Raw genomic sequence first — 25,724 nt, forward strand, 5'->3', positions numbered from 1 at the left:
ACTGCTCCCCTGAGAAAAGGTTCAGCAACTGCACCTAAACAGCACCAAAAATTGCAATTTAAGTTGCTGATCAGTCCAGATAGAACAGAATGTGAAATGTGTGGGATGCTGTTGAAATCTGTGCAGGTAGATCTTCATGGCACAATCACAAAATCATGGGTTTGGGGCACGCCTGCTTCCTGGATACAGCTGCACCAAATCTGACTTTTCACTCAGTCAGATTCGAAAGTGCAGGGCAGAGTAACTCGAGTGCAGCCACAAAACAAGGTTTATGAGCTCAAGCTCAATCCTACAAAATACAACTAAGTTGTTCCATCTGGTATATCCACGTGGGCTGGCACTAGGTGACATGGCTTACCAAACGTGGAAGTTCTGACTGGGAAGTTTGGCGATGCATGTGATTCTATACCTTTAACTTATTTTCTTATCAGAACAGGAACTAAAGAACTAAAGTTTTGATTCTTCAACACTGCTTGTGTTGTAAATAAACAATGGAAGTACTAGCCCAAACAGTCTGCCCCACACAATTGTCTTCCATGCCCAACTTCTTAGCATAGAACAGCAAAAGGACCATATGCACGGCAGCTGAAGAAGGGAAGGAGGTCTAGTTATTTTGTACTTCAAAGTATTCCTTAGTAAGCACCTCAGAGGCTGCTGTATATTAGCATAGACCCTGATTATGCTAATTTATACTAGTAGTGACACTAGATTTTAGACCAGCAGTGAAAAACAAAGGCACTGCTACCTGTAGTTTCACTCCTGCTCTGTGCTTTGCAGAATCTGATCTCTTTAATTTGAATATTAAACAAATTCAGAATTACTGGAAGCATTATCTCTTTTACTGCTTGAATTCTAAACTTTAAAGAAAGAGAAAAATCTGGCACATTTCAACCTGTCAACATCTACTGATGGATCCTGAAAAGGGAGCTTGGATTAGCAAAACAGCACCTTATGGACATTTTCAGGCCTGACACCATTTTAGTACAGACAGACACAGAAACTACAGGCTACTGATGGAGGACTAGCATGCCTAACTACCAGAAAAGCTCTGCAGTTGTAAAGCACTGTCTCTTAATTTCAGATCTTGAAGATACAAGCATTTGATAAGGCTAATATACTTATCCCAGGGAATTTTTCTGACTTTTATTTTGACTCTACTGTCATAGTGACTGGTTTTGGAAAGATAAATTTTTTTCTCACTGCTTTTACCTCTTCACAGTGCCAGGCAGGGGAGTTTCCTGCATTTGTATGTCCTATGCGTATTTTGTAGAGAGGTCCTATGTTTCCAGTATTAATCTGTAAAGGAAACACAACTGATGAAATGCAGAGCATTTGTTAAAAGGAAAAGACATGCAACAGAAATTCATTTAGTAACTGTCAGGTGACATTTTTGTTTAGATAAATTAAATATTTAATATTTAATATTTAAACAAGTGTTTCCAACATATTTTGCTCCAGATAGTCACTGGAAGCTTAGCTTTTCTAAAGGACAAACCTCAAAAAAACCTGTTGGCCTGCCAACCCAAATGGCTTCAGGATGCTGCTGTAGCTATTTTGCTCCCCACTAACATCAGCCTCAGTAAGAGATGAATACAGACTGTATGTGTGACTAAAAGCCAAGTGTCTTGGACCTAAAACCTCATGCATTTTATCATCTATACCACTGACAAAATTATTTCTGTCTCCCAAGCACCTCCCACATACCTCTGAGTTTCTCCCTACCCCTCCAGGAGGGTGTGCCTGACTATTCTGGAAACAATTTTGTTCAGCTTTAATGTTTCTTTTTGCAAATAATTTCAATTAAATCAACTTTAAAACTTGTATGTGAAAGATTAGCTCTTGGGCAGGCTGGATGAGTATGACCAGCACAGATAACAGGTTGCTGAGGGAATGACTCTGTGTGAAGGTTATTCTAACAAAAAGTTATGAGCTTAAGTGTAGAAATAGAAAGCTTATCTTCAAGGAACTGGGAACACACCATGAGTGTTCTCTCCTTGCTGTGTCTTTTTCTTTTACTATTATGTAGGCTGGATTTGCTGTCCTTACGTTGTTTTCTGTAGAATTCACTTTCATGTTTTCATTTACAGAATAAAGGTGGGTGTGAACTGAGTTCCCTGCTATCAACAATAAAAAGACAAAGCAACAAAGACAGACCAGTGTTAACTGACAACTAATATACAGCACAGATAGAGAGGTTTTTCTCTTTCTATATGTTTCAGATTAGGTGCTATGGATACTCACCTAAGAGGAGAATCCTAGATCTCAAACCAAGGTCCACCTCCATATTTTGCATTTAGAAGTCATCAGAGGTGAAATTAATTGCACTAATAGGAGCAGGAAACAGAGCCAACAACATCTGTTGTGAAGAGGCTATTCCTATCTGTCAGGCATCTGGATAGTTATTTTATCTACTCCTTTCCATCTGGGATATTTTTGATATCACTGATGGAAAGTTACATACTACCTGAGGTGCTGGATTCTTCTGAGAGAATCCATCAGGCTGAAAAGAGCTAAGAACTGCATTTCCTGCATCCCAAGCAGCTACTAGGCTATTGTGAAAAAAGTAAGCTTGTCATCAATACTGCTATTAAATACCTTTTCTCAGAAGACAACTTGCTATGCTAGAAAGTAATTATGGAAACAGCTGTTTGTTATATGGCACTACGGCACTATAGCTGGCACCTGCTAGAAACACTCACTGACAATCCCTTATACACATTCCAGCCATGCTGCTTTTGATAAGAGAACTATTCTGGCTCACTTAAATCACCATGCCACAAGACTGATGGGGAAGAAATTTGCTTGTGTAACTAGAAGCAGTTGCAGCTTCAGATAGACAGACTTTATTACAGTTATAAAAATTGCCATTATTTGAATAAAGCAGCAGGTATTTAACAAAGTTAAAAATTTAGTCCATATCCTAATTCTACACTTTCTCATTTCATTTTTAATATTGTAGCCCCATTTCAAATCTGAAAATGAAACCAGTATCTGTTGTCCTATATTTTTGGCATTTTATTGGGCACTATGTAAATTAGCCAGTAGTTCTTCTTAAACAGATAAGACTGTTGGATCAAATCAGCTTTGGATAGGCGGGTGGGAAAGGATATTAAATATAGTTCTACATTTTGGTCCTGTTTCTTTTTTCTATATATGTGTACCATACAAAAAACTGTCTTTTCATCACATAGATTTTGAAATGTCATGCAATATGGCATGATATAAGAGAGCAACACAATGAATATATATTACTTACTGTGAAGATGTCTTCATTGCCTCTCTGAAATAATTTTCTCTCCTCTCCATCAAGAAAAATAGGCCCTGAACTGCCGTGATCCCCATACAACGTAATATAAACCTTTGAGCTTGTTCCTGCAGATGGCATATCACCGGTGAAGACTGACACTTTCCATTTCCTCGCTATAAAAAAATAAAAAGACTCACTGAATTACTTAAACTCAAGATTCTTAAACAAAATGTATTTCAGTAATCAAAATTCTAAATAACATCATGTCAATGAATACAGAAATATGTATTTCACAAAATTAGAGCAGGCAAATACTGAATTTGTTAAGTTGGACATGCAAAGATCAGGAAACGTCAGGTTGCATTCATTTCTTGTACTCTGCATATGCAGTATGACAAAGTCAAATTTGCATGTACACGTATCGCTTTTCAAACACAGTTTTGAAGTACTGTATCAAATTGTATTAAATACAGATTTCTGTTTACTTAGGATGTATCAGCTCTGCCCAATGCATGGCTGTGCATTGGCAGCCACGTAGACTGTCAGCAAGCTAGCTCTGGGATGACAAACCCATCAGTCCAAGCATTAGGGTCTCTCAAGGGAAATTAGCTTGGCTGAAAAAGACCCCCTTAAGAAAGAATCTGTATCTGTGCCAAGCTGTTCTGGGCTATGCAGATGTAACAGCTTGTTTGGACTTCATTAAAAGATTACCAACACATTCTTACATGGCAGTGTTGGCTTTGTACCCTGAGATAGCAGTACTTTTTCCATGGTTAGATATCATAATTAACAAGACCAAGTATGTGGATTTAGGCTTTGGTTTAGTGGAAGCTGAGTATCAATGGCATGGAATTAAGGGAAATGGTACCACTGAGGGATGGCTGATAACAGGAAGGAATGTTAAGAAAACATTTTCACTCTCAGTGTTTTTAATTAGCTGATACCCATCTCAAATGGTATAAATTTAAGCATTTCCAAGTTTGCTAAGATCATTTTGCACCACTGATTAGTAACACTGTTTCTTAAAAGAAGACTTCCTTTAAAGTACAGCAGCACTAATAAAGGGCCTTACTGATCACAGAAGCCTCCTGTCGTCTCATGACTTGTCTATGCCTCATATTTTACCTGTATTATTGACTTTTCCCTCCATCACAGTATCTTTTATCCTGTCTGCTCTGGCTAAAAAGCTAAGAAATAATATAGCAATGATGAGTGAGTGAGCTCATCATGATATGAATTTTGTGTTTGTTAGCTATTTGAGATACATAAAATAGATCTGTTTATCTCAAACACGGGCAATAAGCAATCCTACCGTTCTGTTGGGAGGTTCAGCAAAAGCATTTTAATTTTCAGTGTCATTTAATATTTTCAGTGTTACCCCTAAGCATTTTCTTAAAGGAGTCAGTGAACAGTGATCATGGTACATACACAGAATTGTGCTGCAGCAGAACATTATTTGAGGACTAGTGAAACCAATAGTTGAAGGAATTTGCGTTTAGTTTTCTGTGGCATTCTGGAAAAAATAGGGTAGGATTACTGTCTTTACTTGCTCATGTTTAGCCATGTCCAAAATAAAAATATATTTAAGAAATTGATAATTAGGCTGACTGAGGCATGGTGCATGTTAGTGTCTTTGTATCTCGGAAATAAATGAGATTATATGTCCTCTGTGACACTTAACAACTATGCTTGAATAATTAATACTGGTTTTAATAAAAGGCAGAAAACAAGGCACAATTAAAGGCATGTTATGAAATCTAACGTATTAATGAGACCTGGCAGTAGAATCTATGAGTCTTGCTTGTGTCTTGCTATGACCAATGGGCTATACCTATTGAGGATTTTTTTACTTCTCTGTGGCCATTGGGCTTTGTGTGTAAAACACACATTTCTTGTGAAATGCAGTAGTGTCAAATCAGTAACTATTAAAATAGATATTCTCTCCCAGACTTCGAGGTGTATGACAGGGAGACATTAACATAATGCTTGGTTCGTCTTTGAGGACAAACCTCAAGACCTTGAAATTCACAGAATCATAGAATAGAATCATAGAATTATTTCAATTGGAAAAGACCTTTAAGATCATCAAGTCCAACCATCAATCCATCCCTAAGTCAGCCACTACACCATATTCCTAAGCACAATATCTACTTGTCTTTTTAACATCTCCTGGGATGGTGACTCAACACAGTGGCATTCTGAGATTTACTTATTTATTTGAAAAATGCTGGCAGGTCCATGACCTGAGGAGAAAGTGTAAAAATTTTAAATTACATAGACAGACTATGAGAGAAGCTATGTTGTTTAAGAGCAGGCATCTAAAATATATTATTCTAATCAGAAATTTGGAGTATACATCACTACTCAATTTTAAAGACATGCTTAAAGCAACACTTTTCTGAAACTACTGTGAATGCCTACCTGTAATTCCAATCCTTCCTAAGTAATTATATTTTAATTATTAAATAATAAATTGCTAAACAGCTACTTTTACCAACAGGTTAAACTTCAACATTACAAGAATTGTCATAGTCTGAACACATTAAACTGAAAGAATAGAGAGAAAATAATAACTATAACACCTGAGAAGTAACTGGCAGAATCACATTTTTCCAAGAGAGCTGTGTGACTCGTCTCAAAACTTGTTTTAATCTGGTTTTTCTACAGCTGAAGTTAGTTTGCTATTCCTATTACAAAGGGGATTCTCTACACTCTCTGTAGCAGTGTCTCCTCCAACTTTTTGTGAGCCATGACTGATGACAGGTGACCATATAATCCTTCCACCATGTTAATCTCATGTATAACTGAGAAACTAGCATATGCATAAAACATTTAAGTCACTCTATGTAGGTGTACCTAACCTCTTGTCTTAATTTAGTTTATTAAGGTAAGGAAATTGCATTAAATAGACATCCTAATTCTTACAGTGGATTAACGTGGTCATTAGACTAATGATATTTCTTAATATCAGTGCTACAAAAGTCAAATAACTTGTTTAATAGTAATAAATTAAACAATTAAATGATCTTGCTTAGAAGTAAAGAGAAATATGCCTTGTGCATTTCAGAAAGTAAAACAAATAAAAGATGCCAAAGTATTGCTTCTATATCCTCAAATTGAGCAGTTTAGCACTTCTGAGAAATCAGTTATTTCTCATTAATTTTTAAGTTACGTACACTTTTAGATATGCAAAGCTCTGTCATCCAGCTTTCTATATATCACACTAAAAACAGTGATTAGTACAGATCACTGTGTGCAATGCCTTCTTCTCCAATACACTGCCTTCAGTTTCTTGGAGCCTTTCCAGTTAACAGTTTCCAGTCTTCACCTCCACTAATATGTGTATATTCACCGCAAAGTCAGTAGAAGATCTGTTTGACCATTTTTTTCAGACTAAGGATAGTAAATATATCCAATAAGTTCTCCACTAAATGTTTTGCATATAAGCCTGTCATACACTGACAATGTCACCTATTTGCAAATTTAATTGTGAGATATTGCTGAAAGAATAAAAAAGACTCAGAAAACACTGTATTTAGATTAAATGCTTGTCTTGACTGTTATTGAATAAGATTTTTGTATTATTAATATTTTTTTAAATCACTCAATATTTATATTGGTTCAAAATAAATTAGTCCAAAATGCCTTTGATTTTAAAGTACCAAATTTTAAAACCAAGGAAAGTGGTTAACAAAGTCAATTGAACTAAAAAGGGAGGTATAATAAAGGAAAATAAAACAAAATAGTAAAAAGATTATTTAACCATACACATTAAAGGAGAATAAGCAAAGAAGGACTATGTGTTGAATTTGAGAACACAAACTAAGTACTCCTTTACAGTAAAGTGAAAACTGTCTTTTTTTTTAATAGGAGCAGTGACATACAGTGATTGGGAAATGTCAGTACTGTTGACAAGAATGGGCTGTGGAATGGGAAATTTAAAATGGAAAATCAGAATGGTATGAATTGTGCACTGACAGACTAAACCCATGTATTTTATACCAAAGCAATACTAGGTAATGATTTTGAACAGATTTTAAATGAAAGGAAAGTTATCTCCAGTTACATACAGCTAAACAGAAGAAAAGGTTACTAGCATCAAGTTACTGCAGATACCTGGCACAAGGTATCCAGACTTGCATTATTCAAGTGCCCAATCACCTCCATGATGATGAGAATTCATCTTTTTAGACAAAGAAATTACAGTACCTCTTATCTATCCAAGCATTATATGAGAAATTAGCAGCCAAAATGGACAAGTGGATTAGTACAAGACTGTAGAGTAACAAAATAATTAGCTAAATGGGAAAGTACATGTTTGTTCAGAAATAAAGTATTAATTTATAGGGCAACTAGTAAGTCTCTCAGGAATCAGTGTTGGAATTTATCTGGATTTCATGTTTTCATCAACACACTGCATAAAGTAGGTAATTTCTGTAACACAGTCTTAGTGTCAAAGTGTAAAAGGATCAGAAAATCCATAGTAGAAAAGGAATAACATATAACAGCATAAAGTGTAAGGAAATGCATTTTAAAAATACTACCAAAACTTAATGCTATAAACATGGAATTTATCTGTTTAAAAAAAAGAGGAGTGAGTCATCAATGTGATTGTAAAATACACCAGGGAAGAGATTTCTAAACAGAAAAATTTTACTGCCAGTGCTTCAGAGTTCAAAGAGACAATCTTTTAAATACTGCAAAATGTTCTGGTAACTATATTTAAAAATATTTATTGAAACTAGAGAAGTTCCTGATGAAGACAATCATGATGATTAGAGGAAATGGAAAAATGTAGGAGAAAAAGTTGAGAGAACGTCTGATTTTGCTGATAGATACCAAGGAGGAAAAAGACACGTCTAAGTAAAGGACAATGATGGCTTTGGGACAAAGGTATTTAAACTAGCAATGACTAGGCTTAGGATAGAAATTAGAAAACAGTTAAGATAGGCATCAGAAAAAATACTCAAACTCCAGAACATCCCTCCAGTGGAAGCTGTAATAACTGTAGATAGCAAGTTTTATAGTCAGATGTAGTAATTACATGGAATTACTTACCTAATTGTGTGTTTTCTTTCTAGCAGGGAGCTAAATTAGATGACCTGAAAATTCCTGGGACTGTGATCTGTATGTTATGTTGGCTGTTTCTTTTTTAATAATGGCAAGACAAAAACTGAATTCTTTCTAGAAGAATGGCATAATCTGTATGAAGCCCTTGAATGCTTGCTGAATTGTTTCCTATCCTGTTCTTTACACGTTATTTAATATCTTGTCATTTCCAAGTATATTTTATCCTGACTTTTCAGAAAGACTTTCTGACTTTTGCAGTAAATTTGCAGAATTAAGCTACCTAAAGTAGTTCTTATCACTCCTCATGGTCTTTTTCCCTCTATCAGTACACTGCTCTACTCACCAGCATTGTGAGCTTATCTCTTCAGCCTTCTCCAATCTTACCTAATGAAAGCAATTTTATTTTATCTGCATATCTTAGCCACTTAATATTCTATATCTTCCCTGAATCAGTAATGAATATATAAACCCTATGACAGTATGTTACATCTCATTGTCAACCTTTTGTCCTGCTCTGAGGTGACCATTTTCTTCCTTCTCTTCCAGCTAATGCACTGAAATCAGAAGCAAGTATTTCAGTTAATATGACAATCATTTCACCACTCGCTGTGGTCTCTGCTAATTGTAATCTCAGGCAGTACCTCACATCTCACTTTCTGAGTGCTTAGTTTGCTCAGTAGCCCTATAATAAGCATCCAATTAAAGGTTTTTGAGCCTTAATCTGAAAAAGTTAAGGTGCTGTAAATGCAGCACAGGCTGCTGTGAATCCAACAGAGATTGCAAGTGATGAAGACAAATACATACCTGTTAATTTGCCTATCTAACATTCAGGCATTATTTATAGCATAGAAAGCTGGTACTCAGAATGCTATATGGTATTTAGTTGGATCCTAGTAATTTTGAGCTTCATTTTCCAAACAGGTTTTATTTCTGTATTGACTTGTAAAAGGATGAAAAAATACCATGAAGACTCTTCATTTAGAGCAGTTCTAAAACATGCAAAGGAGGATGCCAAAAACGCAGATATGAAAGGAAGACCATAAGAAAGGCCAGCATAGGAAATAACACACAGGTATCTGGTGTGAAATATATTGGATGATATATGTTGGGTTAGGGTTGTTAGTTTGTTACATGGAATACACTGTTTCAAGCAACAGAAACATATCTGTTATTTGTGGGGAAATATATCTGCCACTGAACTCCTAAAAAGTGTTGGAGAGTGCTTCTAGGTTTCCTACATGTACTGCAAACCCCTTTTGCTCCAGATCCAACTTCTGCTTCCCCTCCATGTGCCTTCTGTCCCACAGGGAGCCAATCAAAGCCTCTGAGCCAAAAGGGATTTGTGTCAGCCTTTAATTAGTTTCGGATGACCAAAAGATCATGATCAAGAGTTTATCACAGCATGTACATGTCAGTTAGTATAGACACAGCTTCCAAAAGTATGCATTGGCCAAATTCTCATTCTCTAACTGAAAAATAGTGCCTTCCTTCTCCAGGTATATCTCTGACTTCATTGACACTGAAGCAAGGTACTAGGCAGTGTTAGGGATTAAAATCTAACTGAAAAACTGAAATACTCTGTCTAAGCACAATATACATTAAATATTTCCCAGTTTTGCATTTAAAATCATTTAGTGAAAATTTTAAACCATATATAAGTGCTTACTACACACATATTATTAAAAAATGCTGTAAACAAGTATCCGAAATAATTCTAATAACAGATTGAAAGATCCTGAAACATACTGCATATGCCTTGGATTCTCATAATACAACATATTTACCAAAAAAATCCAAAACGAAACAAAACATACATGAACCACCTTTAAAGTACAGAGATTAAAGAAGAGCACACAACTAAAACTTGTAGTGTAACAATTTTAAGAGTAAAATATGCTGCCTCAGAAAAGAATTATGGCAAGGGTGGTCAGGAAATCCACTGAGACCCAGTCTCCCTTCTCAGTTCCTGTGGAATCTGAGCAGTAATAACTACACTCCTGTTCTAGCATCCTCTGGGTAAAAGAGGCAAACTTCCTTTGGGGTATGAATGATCCTATATACAGACTGAAAGATTTCTTTACTCACGTAAAGTAAACATATTCTGAAATTGGCCTTTAAAAACTGAAATAACAGTTTGTTATTGTTAATCTATATAAAATTAACATGACTACTGTTTCCTACTTTTCATTTTATTACAGTATTTGAATGGTATTTTCATTTCAAATTATACACATCAGTTGATTTTGTTCTGGAAAACGCATTTCTACTGAAATACAATCCTCAAACACTTTCTCAGATGTCATGAAATATAGCCATCTTATCTTAGAACTTGGGCATGTATTTCAAATTTCAGTTCTCTGTTCCAACAAGAAGTAGTTGTTTCTCTACAAATAAGATGGTTGGTATGTTACCAAATATTACTGAAAAGATAACATTTCAGGGAATAACAATTTTTAAATCAAGAAATCAGTCTTGGAAGAACAGTTTTTCTTCCTATACTAGTTCCCGCAAAAATCTAAGTAATTATCTATATTGCAGCAATTACATACAATTATGATTTATAATTATCTAGGTCTGGGCTGTATGCACATTAGGAGTTTTACTGAGTGTGACATTCAGCAGTTTATTTTGTGATTTTTCTCGGAAGATGTTTTCACTAATCTAATGTTGTAGAAGTTTCAAGATCCCTATTACAACTCTTTCTTATCTATGCTGTTCCTGTTGTTCACTGTACAAAAGCAAACAATATCTTCTTCTCCTCCTCCTCCTCCTTCTTCTTTTTCCTCTTCTTCTTCTTCTGTAGGAAAGGCATTTTCATATTTCACATTTTCAGAGGCATTATGTTCAATGTTATTTAAAGTGTCACACTTCAGAAATATTTCAGAGTGACAGGTTTCTGCTGGATTTGCCAACCTGGGAGAAAATTTTTCTTCAGAAATATGAATTAAGCTTATTCTTAGGGTTTGGCATGTTTTCTGCTTTCTATTGGGTAGCTCACTATTTGGGTCTGTTACAAGATCACTCAGTATGTGTTCAGATGCATTGTTTTGACAGTTGCTGACTTCCACGGGTTTTACATTCACATCTTCTATAACATGTAACTTCCCTAAACTGCTTGTGTCTTTCAAAGTTGAAGACGCAAGTATCCCAAAGTTATTAATAAAATCTAAGGTGTTATTAGCATAAAACCTATTAAAAATATTATTGGCAATCTTATTGATACAGTTATTCTTCAGAGAAACATTGCTGTTGTTGCCTGTTATTAAATCTTTGCCTGACCATTGTAAATGTTCACTCTTTTTGGTCAACAAACACAGATCCAGCTGGTTCTCAATATCAGATGCCTTTTGGTAGGCATATCCTCTCTGTTCCTCATTAATTGGTGTTACTATCACCATCAGTATTGGACAATGTTGACCACATATAGCATGGAGTTTATCCAAAGAATCTTCTTCCTGAAGATCATTTCTGTTGACATTACTAACAGTGGCTGGCTGAGATTGTACAGGTTCACCTGAAGGTTGTTCCAATGGATGCACCTTGTTATCGGGCAATCTAAATTCTGGAAAATTGGTATCAGTCTGTGAGGAAATATGTGTGGAAGTAGAACCTACCATGACTGCTGATTTGATCTTTTCTTTATTAGCTGCAGGAAGGGAAGTAATCTTACCATTGCAGCTAGGTTTGCTTTTCGTACTTAAGTCATCCTGAAAGGGGTCTGAATCACTATTATGAGGTATATTGAAGTAGTTGCAAAAATTTTCAGGAGGTTTAGCCATTTCTTCAAGTTCTGAAGAAGAGATTTCATTGAGGTCTGGGTACTGATTCAGATTGCCAAAGTGCGAGTATGGAACATCATCACTGTTATTATCAAGGACTGTGTCTGTTGATGTTGTATCCAAATTACCATACATTCCAACCCTTTCAGGTGGTGATCTTCTTATCAAATGATTTTCTTTGAGAAGCCATTTGCCTTTATCTATCAATATTCCTTCATCTTCATTAGCTTGTACACTAGGTTGACAGTATTGCTTTGGAGATTTCCCTGAATGGTCATTAGTATGACTTGCCTCTTCTCTGTAAAGAGGAGGTTGTGGAGTTGGCAAAGAAGTATTTTCTCTTCTTGATGTAGCATTGTGTTTGTTTATGTTTACTGGAAATTCTTGTGATGGTAGAGAAGAATGTGATGACTTCTCTGCAGAACAAGACCTACGTTCTTGTGAAAAATAAATGGTTTTTTCCACCACTGAAGAGTGGAATTCTTCAGTATCCTTTGGAAATACTTTTGACATATAAGGAAATCTTTTGTGAAAGCCAGGCTTAAATGAAGCTTCTGTCTTGCCATAAAGTCGTTCAATAGTTCTTTTTACATAGCCATTATTATAATGTTTTTCAAGTACTGCTTCCTCCCCGCTTTCATTGGTCAAATCACTGGATGCTCTATGGTTATCGTCACTCTCTTCAGTGTCTGGTCTGTAATCGGACCAGTCTGAAGTAGCAGGACTTTTTAAGCATTTTTTAAATTCAGAAGTGTCTGAACATACTTTATTCTCCAGTTCTTCTACTTGCAATTTCTGTTCTCCTTCACTAATATTACATTCTGTAATTTGCTTTGATTCATAACAAAATGATAATGGAGAGACTGTAGCTAACCTTTCAGAGGTTTCCTCGGAAGTTTCTGCATCTTCCTTGTCTTCCTGTACAGAATAATTCTCATTGTTATATTCTACAGAGGTTTCAGCAGCTAGTTTAAGATGGTTATTTGTTTTTTTGTCATTACTTTCTGGCTTTAGTTCAACTTTCTCATCTTCACTTTTATCGGTAGTAAAACGTGTATCTTTTTCGACTTCTAACTCAGAAGTGTCCTGATCTAAAATATTATTTTTATCATTAGAAGTTACACTATGAACTGTTGAGTAAGGTTCTACTGAAGTTTCTGACTCTTCATTAGTGAATGATGTATCGGTGTTTCTATATTGAGAGTTTTTATATGGGCTATCAGGCATTTCTTCATTCCTTTCAGATGGCTCTATAGCTGATGCAAGGCTACAAGTATTTGAGGTACTACTGGCGTATTGACCATCTAGCTGTGTTTCGGGAGCACTCAAGTCTAAAGTATCTGCTTCTCCACTAAGATCTTTTTGTATATCAAAACAGCTTTCTGATTCATCAGTCAATTTTAGAACTTCTTCAGAATTCGCACTGTCCTTTAGAATATAAGACGTAACTGATTTTGCATTTTCATGTAAATGTAGATCATTATGAATTTCAGGTATGGGTATATTCTCATGGCAGTGTGTGGAGTCCTGCTTTCTGAGCTCCTTCTCGAAGTGTAATAAGTTATTTTCTGTCGATTGTTGAAAATGTGAGAAGGCAGCTTTCAGTTCATCAACTTTTTCTATTACTGTAGTTTGTTTCAGAAATTGTAATTGTGCAAATATTTCAGAACAGCTACAGGTAGTTTTTTGCATATCATCTTTAATTGTCCCAATCAAACTCTCTCTCAGATTCAGTACAAGTAGCCAAGCTAGGAGGACATTGGAGGAAGAACCAAAAGATGAAGGAGAAAGACCTGAAAGGCAGCAAGCTTTTCCTATACATCCACTATGTTCTTTCTGGAGACCAAGCAAAGTTGATTGTAGTTCATGCAGCAACATGCTAGACATGCAATTGTTCTGAACATCAATGGCCATTTTCTCATTGACAATTGTGTAATCAACTTGAACAGCAACTTCAGATTTTTTTCTTTGACATAGGTTGGTATCTTGAATATCAGCTTCTGACATTTTTTTAACAGTGTCATGTGTTTCATGAAACAAGTGTAGCTTACCATCATGATGAAATTCAGACTTTATTGAATTATTGGCTGCTTCTACTATAGATGTATTCTCATGAATCAAAGAGTCCGTTTGGTTTTCACCTGAATCCTTGGCTGATTCTTTTACAATTCCCAATTCAGAAATAGGCTTTAATGTTTTTTTGGTTAGATTATGTTCAACCAGATGGTTTTTTCCAGTCACGTGCACTTTATTTGTCATAAATCTTGTTTCCTTATCTGTAGAAGCATCAGTATTTTCTTCAGGAAAATGACAGACATTGCTACTCTCTACATTCCCTTCTTTTTTATTTATAGGGGGGAGGACAGAATTTGGTAAGAAGTTTTTCAGCCAAGTTTGAACATAGTCTTCAACTGAGTGTTCGACATCCTTCTCTTGAAAATCCTCCTGGTTTAGAGACTCTGGTGTAATGGCTTTGTCTGAGATATTTAACTGACTTGCACCTTTTCTTAGTTTTTTCTTCAGCCCTTTTAGCTTTTTCTCTTTCTTTGATGACAAATTTTCCAAAATATTCTTTTCTCTTTCAAAGTTAAGATTCTTTGGCACTTCTGACAATGGATTTGAAATCACTGATGAGCTGTATGTCTGTTCAAAAGAACTGCTTGTGAGTTGTGTGCCTTCTTTCTCAGTACCCTGTGTATCCTGACTGTGTTCAGATTCATTGTTTGAATCAAGCATCATTAGACCATCGTCACTCTTTGCAGATGAAAACACACTATTTTTTTTGCCTGTCTTCAATTTTACCATGCCCAACTTGTTGTTATTACTTCTTGGTTTCTTATCAGATAATAATCCATTTTGTTCCACTGAATCCTGGTGATAGAACTCATCTCCAGGACATAAGCTTTTGTCTGAATTGGCAGACATATCATTGCTTTTTATGAAAAATTCAGTTCTTTTTTTCTGAGGCATTTCAGAATAATTATCCATAGCCTCTGTTGTGGAATCCTGTGTGGTTTTGCTTGTGATATGCATTCCTTCACTTTCCGTTATACCTGAAATCTCTTTATCTTTTTGACTTTCATATGTACCTTGCTTTAGAAAGTTAGACGATTTTCTCTTCCTCTTCTTTTTGGTGAGGGAACATGCAGACTGGCTGTCATCGTTGAGATGTGTTGCCATCACAGATTCAGTCCTGACACTGATTTGATTCTCACTTTCAGTAGCAGTAGGAAAGAATCCAGTTGTTGGGTTTATTTTCTCAGTAGGAGCTTTACTACATAGAGGCATTGTCACCTTCATCTTGCTATGTCTAGGACAGGCTGAATGCACTGAATCTTGAGAAATAGCTTTGTATCTTGTTTCTTCTTTTGACTGACATAATTCTGAGTATCTAATAAAAGAACTCAGTGATCTCTTTATTTGTCTAATATTACATGACTCATGGATGTGGTCTGCTATAGCTCCCTGGTAAATTTTTGATGATGGTATGGAACCACTAATGTTAGCTTTGCAAGTTGATACTAAACTATTATATGTACCTTGTTCCACAACTGATTTCTCTAATATATTCTGTACCAATTCATCCTCATCAGGCACTTCTAATGTCTTCCTATTTGTTGTTTCCATTAAATCATTAGTTTTGTGGCTTACTTTAAAAAGCATTTCTTCTTTTATATTCTCTGAAGAAAGTTTTAATAAATCATTGTCACTCATCTCACTAAACTTTGGATTACTGACACTTGACTTTTTTCTGCTTGAATGAGCTACCATGCAATACTCAGATTTATTTTCTCCGTTCTGTATTTCTTCACTGTAGGAAAACTGTCCTATTGTCTTCTCCTGAATCTCTTTCTCAGATACCAAAGTGACACTTTCAACTACTGCTTTCTTTTGTCTAACACACCTTGGCCCAGGGGTGGGAGGCCTATAAAAACGAGCCCTTATATTATCCTCAGGTACATTGCTTACATCTAGATCTGCAGAATTGTTCTTTTTACAGACAATAAAACCAGCAGTTTTTAAATCAGACTCTGATTCTTTGTCTGACACTTCTGCATTGAATTGCTGTAATGAGTCTCCCTCTTCTTTATTGTAGCTTTTCAAAAATGAGACATCTTTTGCATTTATATGTTCTGATACATTTACATTGGATAAGCAGTCTTCTGCATGCATCGCAGAATTGCAGATGGCGATATTCTTGTCATCAGAAAGGCCAGCACGACTTACAGTTGTTGTCCATTTAATGGTTTCTTCTTCTTTAATTTTGAATCGAACTTTCATTTCCACTGTGATACTGCCATCTTGGTTAAGGTGAACGGATTTCTCAATGTCATCTTCATACTGTGCCACAGATAATTCTTCACCAGTAACTGACTGATTTCCTCCTGTACCATTATGACTGTCAGGAACATAGGAAGAATCTGAGCTGTTATCATTTGAGTTGTTATAATTGCTGGACCCTTTATCAGAAGAAACTGAGAATATCTGAGATCTTGAGCTAGAGCCCATTTCAGCTCTCACTACCAATAATTACATTGAAGGAACCCAAATTCATTCAGTAGGTGGAAAGTAGAGCAGACAAATATCATGCATAAGGATCCAGATGGTGAGACAGCAGACAAGCAGCAAAGGAAAAGAAAAAAGGAGAAAAATTAGTACAAAAGAAGCTAATGAAGTGTATTTATTTTACCAGAGTATTAGAAAGTAAAGAGAAAAACATGGTTAATATTGCTGTTTATTTTAAGTTGTTAGAGAGACAAATATAACCAATTTTTAATAAAGAATCAGTGCTTTGCCACTTAATTTTATTTTGCAATAGAGTCTTTCTAATGCCAGAGCTATAATCTTATTTGAAGCTCCAAAGCCTAAACAAGTACCAAATGCTCTCATTTTATACCTAACTGGGAGATGAGTTTGCCTTGAGTCTTTCACAGGCCTTTGCTTGTTTCGGCTTCAAGCTACCAACCGTACTTCTTCATGGTTTAGCGATCATTAATATGTCATTTTCTATTAGTTCTTACAGTGAGTGCTAAAATGTGTCAGTCAAGGTGAACATATATCTCTCTGGGCTTAATCGAACAATCTACAGCATACAAGTAATTACTGTGAGTACTGTCACTGACACATGATACAATCTCCTCTGGACTGATCTTCTATAGAGAAATAAACATTGAAGCACTTGAACTTCTTACAAAATCTGAATTTAAATCATGACATTCTGAGATACATTTTATGCTACAGTACTATAGATGATGGAAAAAAACTCAGTAAAGCCAATGAGAATACTTCCAGACTACAATGAATTTTGAATATGCCCAATATGTATTTGCATACACATTAAATATTTCCAAAATATGTTTTGATTACTCTGTAATAACTTGGCTTTTTAAAAGTTACATCTCATTTCTCTCTAGCAGTTGTCACTGAAGAGGTGAGAGATAAAAGAACATGAGATAAAAATAAAGTTTTGTTATCTTACAAGAAGTTCTGCATGTGTAAAGGAAACAGCGTGTGTACACTCACACAAAGACATCCACAGCTTCTACTGATACCTAAATATATAGGAGCCACCATTTAATAGAAAGTTTTCACTTGCAGAAAGGTATTTTAACATATGTAATATTAACTTATCTACATTACTTGAACTTAAGCTTTTTTATTTTTGCTCAAGTGAATCACAAATAGTCTTACATTCAAACTTTCACAGTTAACATATGACTATTATAGATACTTGTCTATAATTTCAGACAGAGTTTCTTGCAAGTTTCCCAGACATATGCTTTGCCACAAACTGAATCAGAAATGAAAGTTTGTACTAACTCCTTTAACACAGACCAGACCTTATGCTTCACAAAGTAGAAATCTCACCTTCTCTGACTCAAGAAATGGAATTGAAACAAAGTGCCTGAAATTTGATTTTTCAGGCTCCCACATGACCAATGTTGTCTCCTACGCAGGATACTTTTTAATTTCTCAGGTTAAAGACAAAAAGAGGGTTGTTTGGTTTTGTGGTTGGAGTTTTTTTTCCTGCTATTGGAAGTCACTTGCTCAAAGCAAAATCAGGGTAGGATTTTTTTTGTTTCTGCAGAACTTTCATTCTCAAAATGTTCATATTCATTCTCTCTTGACTCATTAGTTATGCTCTCAAGCTGTGCAAGTCAAAGAACATGAAGGCTGAAAAAAACTAAAATGAATCGTTTGGTTGGGACATAATAAGCTGTAGAGGATGTGGAAGAAATTCTTGCAAGTAAATGGAAGCCAAGTTTCTTATGTATCATTGTGCTCCATGACAAAGTCAAGATTACCATGGGAAGTCTTGGTACAGAAACAATTTCAGTGTGCCCTGGGCTCTCCAGTACAGCATGCAGCTGTATCAAGAGTACAAGGTACCTCTGGATTAAACAAGTTTCCTCCTAGACAGTACCTATGACCTACTGGATGCTCTAATGCTGAGGATTCCCACATGACCTAAAGCCCTGGTATGGCAGCATTTTATTCCCCTCAGGATACTCAGCTAACTTGGCTTCTCTCCAACAGCTCCTAATGTTCTTGATGATCCACTGGCCACCTCATACTCTTACTGACCTTGTCAGTGGCTCAGGTCCATGAGTAATCAAAGGGAAAGTACATATTTGTGTATCTTTTCCCAAACTTATCCAAAAAACATATATCACAGCTGTGAGGATATAGGAGAGGATGACACGGAGTTTAGACAAAAGCATCTTCAAAAGCATGAATTTGTGAGTGGGTGGGTAGTATAATGTTTTTTCTGTTTATGTGAATCATGTGACATGGGAAAAAGTGAAAGTCATGACAATGACAGTTCACAGAATCACAGAATCACAGAATCATGCAGAATCTTAGGAGTTGGAAGGGACCTCGAAAGATCATCCAGTCCAACACCCCTGCCAGAGCAGAATCACCTAGACTAGGTCACACAGGAACGCATCCACGCAGGTTTTGAATGTCTCCAGAGAAGAAGACTCCACAACCTCTCTGGACAGCCTGTTCCAGTGCTCTGTCACCCTCACAGTAAAGAAGTTTTTTCTCATGTTCACATGGAACCTCCTATGCTCCAGCTTGCTCCCATTTCCCCTTGTCCTAGCATTTGACATCAAATTCAAACCTTCAGTTGCTGAGGTGAGTTCTGAAAACTGCTTAAAAGTTTTGCTCAAGAAATTCAGTCAGTTAAGAGCCTGAAGTAACCTATGGTTTCTCTTTTACCACTGTTGTTATTAACTGTGACACCAAAAACAAATAATAATGACAATCAAGTACATTAAAATAAAATATACTTAGAGATTCACATCCATTTTCTAAATAAGTCTGTTTGAAAGAAAATATATATATACTAGCTGAGTACTTAGCAAAAACTTACATTTTTAAAAGAACATTAACACTTTGATCTTTCCTATGTCTATTGAGGAGTCAGAACAGATATAAACAGTTTCAACTCGCCTTTTTGAATATCCTTGATCTTAGTAAGATTGTCATGCTTTATGTCTTATGCTGAGTGAGATAAACCAATTAATAAAATACAAATTAATTCAAAGAACTTACTATTTTCTCTTTCTGTCTTGGCAATTGCTTTTGGGTACACACGATTTGCAATTCCAAGCAATTTAGCAGGCCGTGAATACCCAAGAGAATCATAATTGCTTGGTTTAAAAGGCTCTCTCCCCGCTGCGACAACAGCTCCAGAGCACAGTATCAGGGCCTGAAGATTAGGAACCTGGAAAAAAAAAGTAACATTAAATTCTCTGCCTTAATAACCACAAAAAATAATGTAAGAGGTTTATCCCTTTCATGCTTTAATATCTTTACTTCTTAGTCTCTACATTACTTTGCAGCAGGCTATTAAATATGTAACACACCATGGAACTAATTTTTCAACTCCTATAAAGCAATTCCTACCTCTGTGAGAGTATGTCTTGTTACATAAATATATTAGAAAAAGACTTCAAGAAGCAACTTGGATCAAGATCAAAAATTTCTTATAATTTAAGTGCTTGCATGTGTAATTTTGTTTCGTCATTACACAGTGACTGTTCTAAGTCATGAAACATGCATTTGGAGGTAGGTATACATATGAACACGTATCTAGGGGAAGAAAGGGAAAATTCAGAATACACCACAAGTACCTGACCTGTATTGTCACAGAGGAATAAGGCAAAATCATAGAAAAATATACATTGGAAAAGACCTCTGGAGGTCATGTAGTCTAACCTCCTGCTCAAAGCAGGTCTGACTGGATCAAGGTCCTCAGAGCCTTGTCTAGCAGTTTTGAATTTATGTTCCAAAATACACTGCAAGATAAGACTTACAAACTCCATTTCATTGACTTATAGGTAATAAGGACAGTTTCCTAACCTAATATAAAATTTCACCAAATGGGATGCAAACACAAGATTTCCCTTGAACTCTTGGAGCTCAGCAAGGAATTCTCCTTCTAGGTACCTGTTAGGTATAGACACAAGTGCTTTTCTGTGATTAAAAAACACACAGATAAAACAGTAAATGAGGTAAAATTATATAAAACAACATGTGAGAGGAAAATCAGGATTATTAATGCTGTATCATCTGAGTTTAGAGGTACAGAACCTGGTCCAAGGTTTGAAAACTAATAGACAATCAGGTGTCATAGTTCCAAGTCACTAACAGCAAACCATTTTGCATTTGTGTAATTATAAAATATTTGTGGCTATTAGATGTTACTTATGACATTTTTAAAACATTATAAATCACAGATATAAGCATTAGACTAAAGGAAATTTATTTGTAAATGGGTAAAAATATAGAATTGAGAGTATGCCTGAAAGAGGGCTGAGTAAGAAAAAGTGTTTTTTTCATGATGACTGAAAATATAATGTCCTCACTTGCTACTTCCTGATTGCAAGATGTCCTTCAAGTCTTTCTGAAGGAATGAAGCATAGAAAGGAAACAGCTGAAACTCAGCACATCAGATCTTGCACCAGGCCAATGTACCCAGTTTATAATTGATAAAGTTACCTTTTAAATTAAATATAATCTAGAAGCAATCATAGAACAATTGTCAGTACTCATCTTTATTCTCACCTTTCTGCCATCAGTGGTATATAGTTTTGCGACTGGATATTGCATTAACTCACTCATATAATCCAGAAAGGCCTCAAAGGTTTGTGTATTTTTCTTTCCCAGAACTATGGTGCGTCTAAGTCTTACATCTCCATTTTTGAAAACTAACATCTTTTTGGGAGTTGTTATTCTACTTTCTCGATGGCCAAATCCATCTTCATGCTCCCTTGCTAATTGCACAGCTCGACGACGAGCACTGATAGGCCTACTGATCTGCCAGGGCAGTGGCTTTTTGCTAGCCTGTTCCAGGTTGATGGGCTTCATTTTCCTCTGATGGGAGCAAATATAAGATTTTCCATCTTCAAGATCCTCCAAATTGGTGATGCTGTGCCTCCCTTTTGGTGTACTAATATTCCTTACTCCAAAAGGCAATGGGACCCGTTTGGATAAACTGTCCAACAAGGCATCAAATGTTTTGTAAGACCGGTTATTAATGACCATTTTGATCCCATTAAACTGAGGATCTCCACTTTTATAGAAGCAAATCCGCTTTGCCACAACAGGTTCAGTAACATTGACATGGCGTGTGGATAAACTCTGTTCACTCTCGGAGGAGTTTGGCTGATTCACTGAGTAACTCGTTGAAGGTGTTTCACTCATTTTGACAGCAATCTGGAAGAAAGAGGAGATGGATGTAAAACTTTTCTTATAACTAATAATAATACTGTCTTCATTTTGAAAGGAGCAGAAAGAGAATTTAAAGAAACCAACAGCATCAAGTTGTGCCAAAATCATTGGATTTAAATGGATCCAAGCTGTTATCTCTAAATTCCACAAAGACTACAGTACTGACGGATTATGTTAGCATAGCTCTACTTGCAAATATTTCCAAAACTCTACAATGTAATTTCAAATCTCTCATCATGTTGGTAGAAGAGACCTTTCCTTAGAAGATGGTACTTTGTCAGTCCAAAATGATTAGATGTTTTCTTTTTGAGGATTTAGTTAATGACAGCATTTCATATTTCATATATTAGCAAAATCAAATCTGTGTTAGGAGAGAGAAATTTCTGTATAGGCATGAGCTGTTTCAGTCCAGAATAACAAAACTGAAAGCCAATACAGTTAATTCTGATCTCATATACTAGTTTTATACCAGGGCAAATCCATTGGAGTCAGAGAAAATTTCCTACACTGTAAACTAATCAGAATAAGGCCCAAAACATGTTTTAGGGCTAGGTTGCATCATAGATTAACAGGTCATTTCCCTTTCCATTATGTTTTATATTTCTTGATACATAAACCACTACAATATTTGCATTTGTACAGAGAGAAAAACTACTGATCAAATAAGACTTCTTTAAGTAAGGGAAAAGTCTTTAAATCCTTTATAAAGACACAAAAATTTCAGGTACTCTTCACTAAAAGTAGCCTTTAAATTGAAACATTTAAATACCAGAATTTTAAGCAACAAATTATTTCTGACAATTATATTTATCATCTTCATGCTTGAAAATAGAGCACTCGCACCACAATATTTCTATTTGAATCCAATCTACATGCAGATACTGTAATGACAACCCTTTAAATGAATAAAATTACTTTATCTTAATTATTGGCTTGCTTTAACTAGAACACAGGGTAGAAATGGCCAGTCAACTAACCAGCCTCAAGGAAACAGTTTTAGTAGATTTTTACTGAAAAGCTGTACAGCTGTCTCAGAGAATATATTTGTCATCAAAATAATATGAATACAATTCTTTGACAATGTCACCTTGATGTGGCTGTCATATTGACTAATGGAACAATCTTTTCTGGTGACTACATATTTTTCTTAATGAAGCTGTGGGAAACAATATTTTGACTATTTTACTACTACATACATCAGTTCTGAAACTGATAAGAAAATGTTGCTATTTTTCAAGACAGTCAAGGTCCAAATAAAGTCAGCTTTGACAAGATTTTATCTCGCTGTGCTCTTACAGCTTTTCCAATAATGCATCGCTTTCAGCTTGCGTGTTTGACTTCACTAATAGATAACAACTTTTTGAAATGTTTGTTATTTAACAGATCTGCACTAGAATGATGTACACAAAGATTGATTTAGGTAATCACAATTCCATTTAAAAATAATAATTAAAAATTAAAAACAAACAAACAAACAAAAAACCTGTAAGTATTGAATTAATTAATGTGAAGGAAGACATTTTCAAGATTAGATACAGCAACTTATACAACCCAGTTCATGATGGCTAGTGAAATGGCTTACTTTCTGTGGTAGGAAGGAGCTCCACTTCAACCAAAATCACTGAGGGCTATAGTTGCTCTACTCTTTTGACACATCTGTTCATTGACTGCCTAAATTTTCATTGCATTTCTAAACTGAGAGGTTGACAGGTGAGCTAATACTAGGGATATGATTTGAACCAGCCATTTTATGCTTCATGCATCTTTCTGTTTACACTTTCAAAGTTGGACTCTATGATCTTAAAGATCTTTTCCAAACCAATTATTCTATGATATACCTAGAGGATATCCATAAGGGCATTTTTATTGTTAGCTACAACACAACATTTCCTACTCTTCTTGCAGAGAAAATGTTTTACTCCAATGAATGCAGCAATGGCAGTAGTAAAGTTTTTCAGTGAACTGAGTGTCATGATACCCCATTTAGCTGGCCAAGAAGACTTGAGTTTGATAACAGAGTGCAGTCCAGGATGTCTGGGGGAGGGGAGAAGACTGTTAAGTCATCATCAATAGTGGTCAGAGACAGAAATGGACAGAGCTTCTCAAGTTCTCTGTACTACAACTTCTCACCCTTTATGGAAATGGAATGGCACTTCATATGACTGTATAATTAGTCACTCGTACAAAAGATAAAATAGGTGCATTTTCTTCTGAGACTACTAATAATAATCGCTTTTGCATTAGCCTCTCGGAAGTTGTTCTGGATATTTGTATTTGTGTAAAACATCCAGTTATGTAAGCGTCAGCATTTAGAAAAGAAATACCGTACATTTTATTTGAAGATAACTTTTAGACTGATTCTTGACACTGTCAAAGTAACAAAATCCTAAACTATCAAATAAAGAATACACTTATAAGGCAAAAATACTATTTCCATTACAAACAAGAAATAATTTGAATTCACAAAAGCAACTAAGAAAAAGAAGTTTTCCTTAACAGAACATAAAATGAATTATAAAATTATAGTTTTGGAAGAGAACTGATGATTGCATGACACACCAGGTATGAAAGAACTGATGGTTGCATAGCACACCGTAACTTAATATTTTCTAGTATTAATTTTAATAGTGGAAATTGCTCATGAATCTTTCAAATAGCAAACCTTTCAACAAATGAATAATCAACATATTGTAGAAGTTACTATTAAGTTACTATTTAAGTTATTTCATCTTAAACATAGTATTGATTTTCATACTTAAATGATTTTATTCTAAAATTAAGAAACAGTTGATATTATACAGAATGTCTACTGAGATATTTTGACAATCACAGTGTTAAGAATTTTATTCTGCAAGAAAATCAAGCAGAATTCAGAATTTAATCTCTTTGCCTGCATTCTCATAAGCAAAAACATTCATTTTAAGTTTATGCACAAATCTGCTAAGTTTTATAAAAACACTAAGTGGAACACTTTGTTCTAAATATATAAGAATACGACTAATGCCATACAACTGGTAAGTATTGCATATCATTTCATCATACTCACCCACAGTCACATCCTACGTAAATAAAAGAGTAGTTAACTTGTTTTTAGAGATTTATAAATTGTTCATGTGATTGTCTGCCATATGAAATGAACATTCTTAGTCTTGTTCCAAGTGCGCTCAGCTAGAAAAAAACATTGTAATCCATTTGCTTAATCTCAGCTAATGTTAATCACCAGATCAAGTTCACCTCAGGTAGCCATTTTTCAGAGCATTCAACTCATTCAGCAAGCCCTCTTTTATGATTTTTAAACCTTATTTACCTTTTAAATATTTCATTGGCATAATTTTCTGTTTACTTAGATTTCTCAAAAGACTCACAGAACCACATAAAATAAAAATATTGGTGGGAAACATAAGTCATCTAATCTGTCTTCTTATCAATGTAGGATAATCCTGAAAACTAAATTCTTTAGTGACAAAAATTTTTAATTTGTTAAAATGGAGCTTCCACCACTCACCTTCTGAGACTATTTATTATCTATCTCCTAGCATTAATTCTCACTTTTGTTCAATCATTTGGTCAAGATGGTCCTCTTTGTTCTAAAGATTCTCCCACATATTCTCTACTCAGACATCACAATGAAAATAGTTCCACAGTTTCTTTCATGACTCCCAATAAAACATGATAGTCTGAAGTTTTGTCATCCTTGAGGCATTTTTCATCTAAGCAAGTTGGGAAAAGGGCAATGCAAAGTTTATAATTGTGTGTGTATATGTTTTACGAGGAGACAGAAGGAATATACCTAACTTTAGCTTAATTATACTACAAAATGTGGAGTTTTTTTCTTTTTCCAGTGGAAATACTATGTCCCTGGATGGCAGCTGTTCCATATAATTGCT

At 35.3% G+C, this 25,724-nt stretch overlaps 1 protein-coding gene across 1 annotated transcript in view; it reads right to left on the bottom strand.

Moving 5' to 3' along the window:
* Window positions 1-21,810, bottom strand: part of RP1 (retinitis pigmentosa 1 (autosomal dominant)) — a 30,374-nt gene extending 8,564 nt beyond the window's left edge. The window contains exons 1-5 of the mRNA XM_010185414.1: window positions 21,402-21,810; window positions 21,172-21,365; window positions 19,657-19,828; window positions 14,899-16,616; window positions 11,316-14,640 (exon numbers count right to left, since the gene is read on the bottom strand). Coding sequence (XP_010183716.1) covers window positions 11,316-14,640; window positions 14,899-16,616; window positions 19,657-19,828; window positions 21,172-21,365; window positions 21,402-21,810 — 5,818 coding nt within the window. The remainder of the gene's footprint in view (window positions 1-11,315; window positions 14,641-14,898; window positions 16,617-19,656; window positions 19,829-21,171; window positions 21,366-21,401) is intronic.
* Window positions 21,811-25,724: the final 3,914 nt, after the last annotated feature.

The sequence above is a fragment of the Mesitornis unicolor genome, unplaced genomic scaffold, assembly GCF_000695765.1.
Source record: "Mesitornis unicolor isolate BGI_N332 unplaced genomic scaffold, ASM69576v1 scaffold5445, whole genome shotgun sequence".
NCBI classification, from domain to species: Eukaryota; Metazoa; Chordata; class Aves; order Mesitornithiformes; family Mesitornithidae; genus Mesitornis; species Mesitornis unicolor.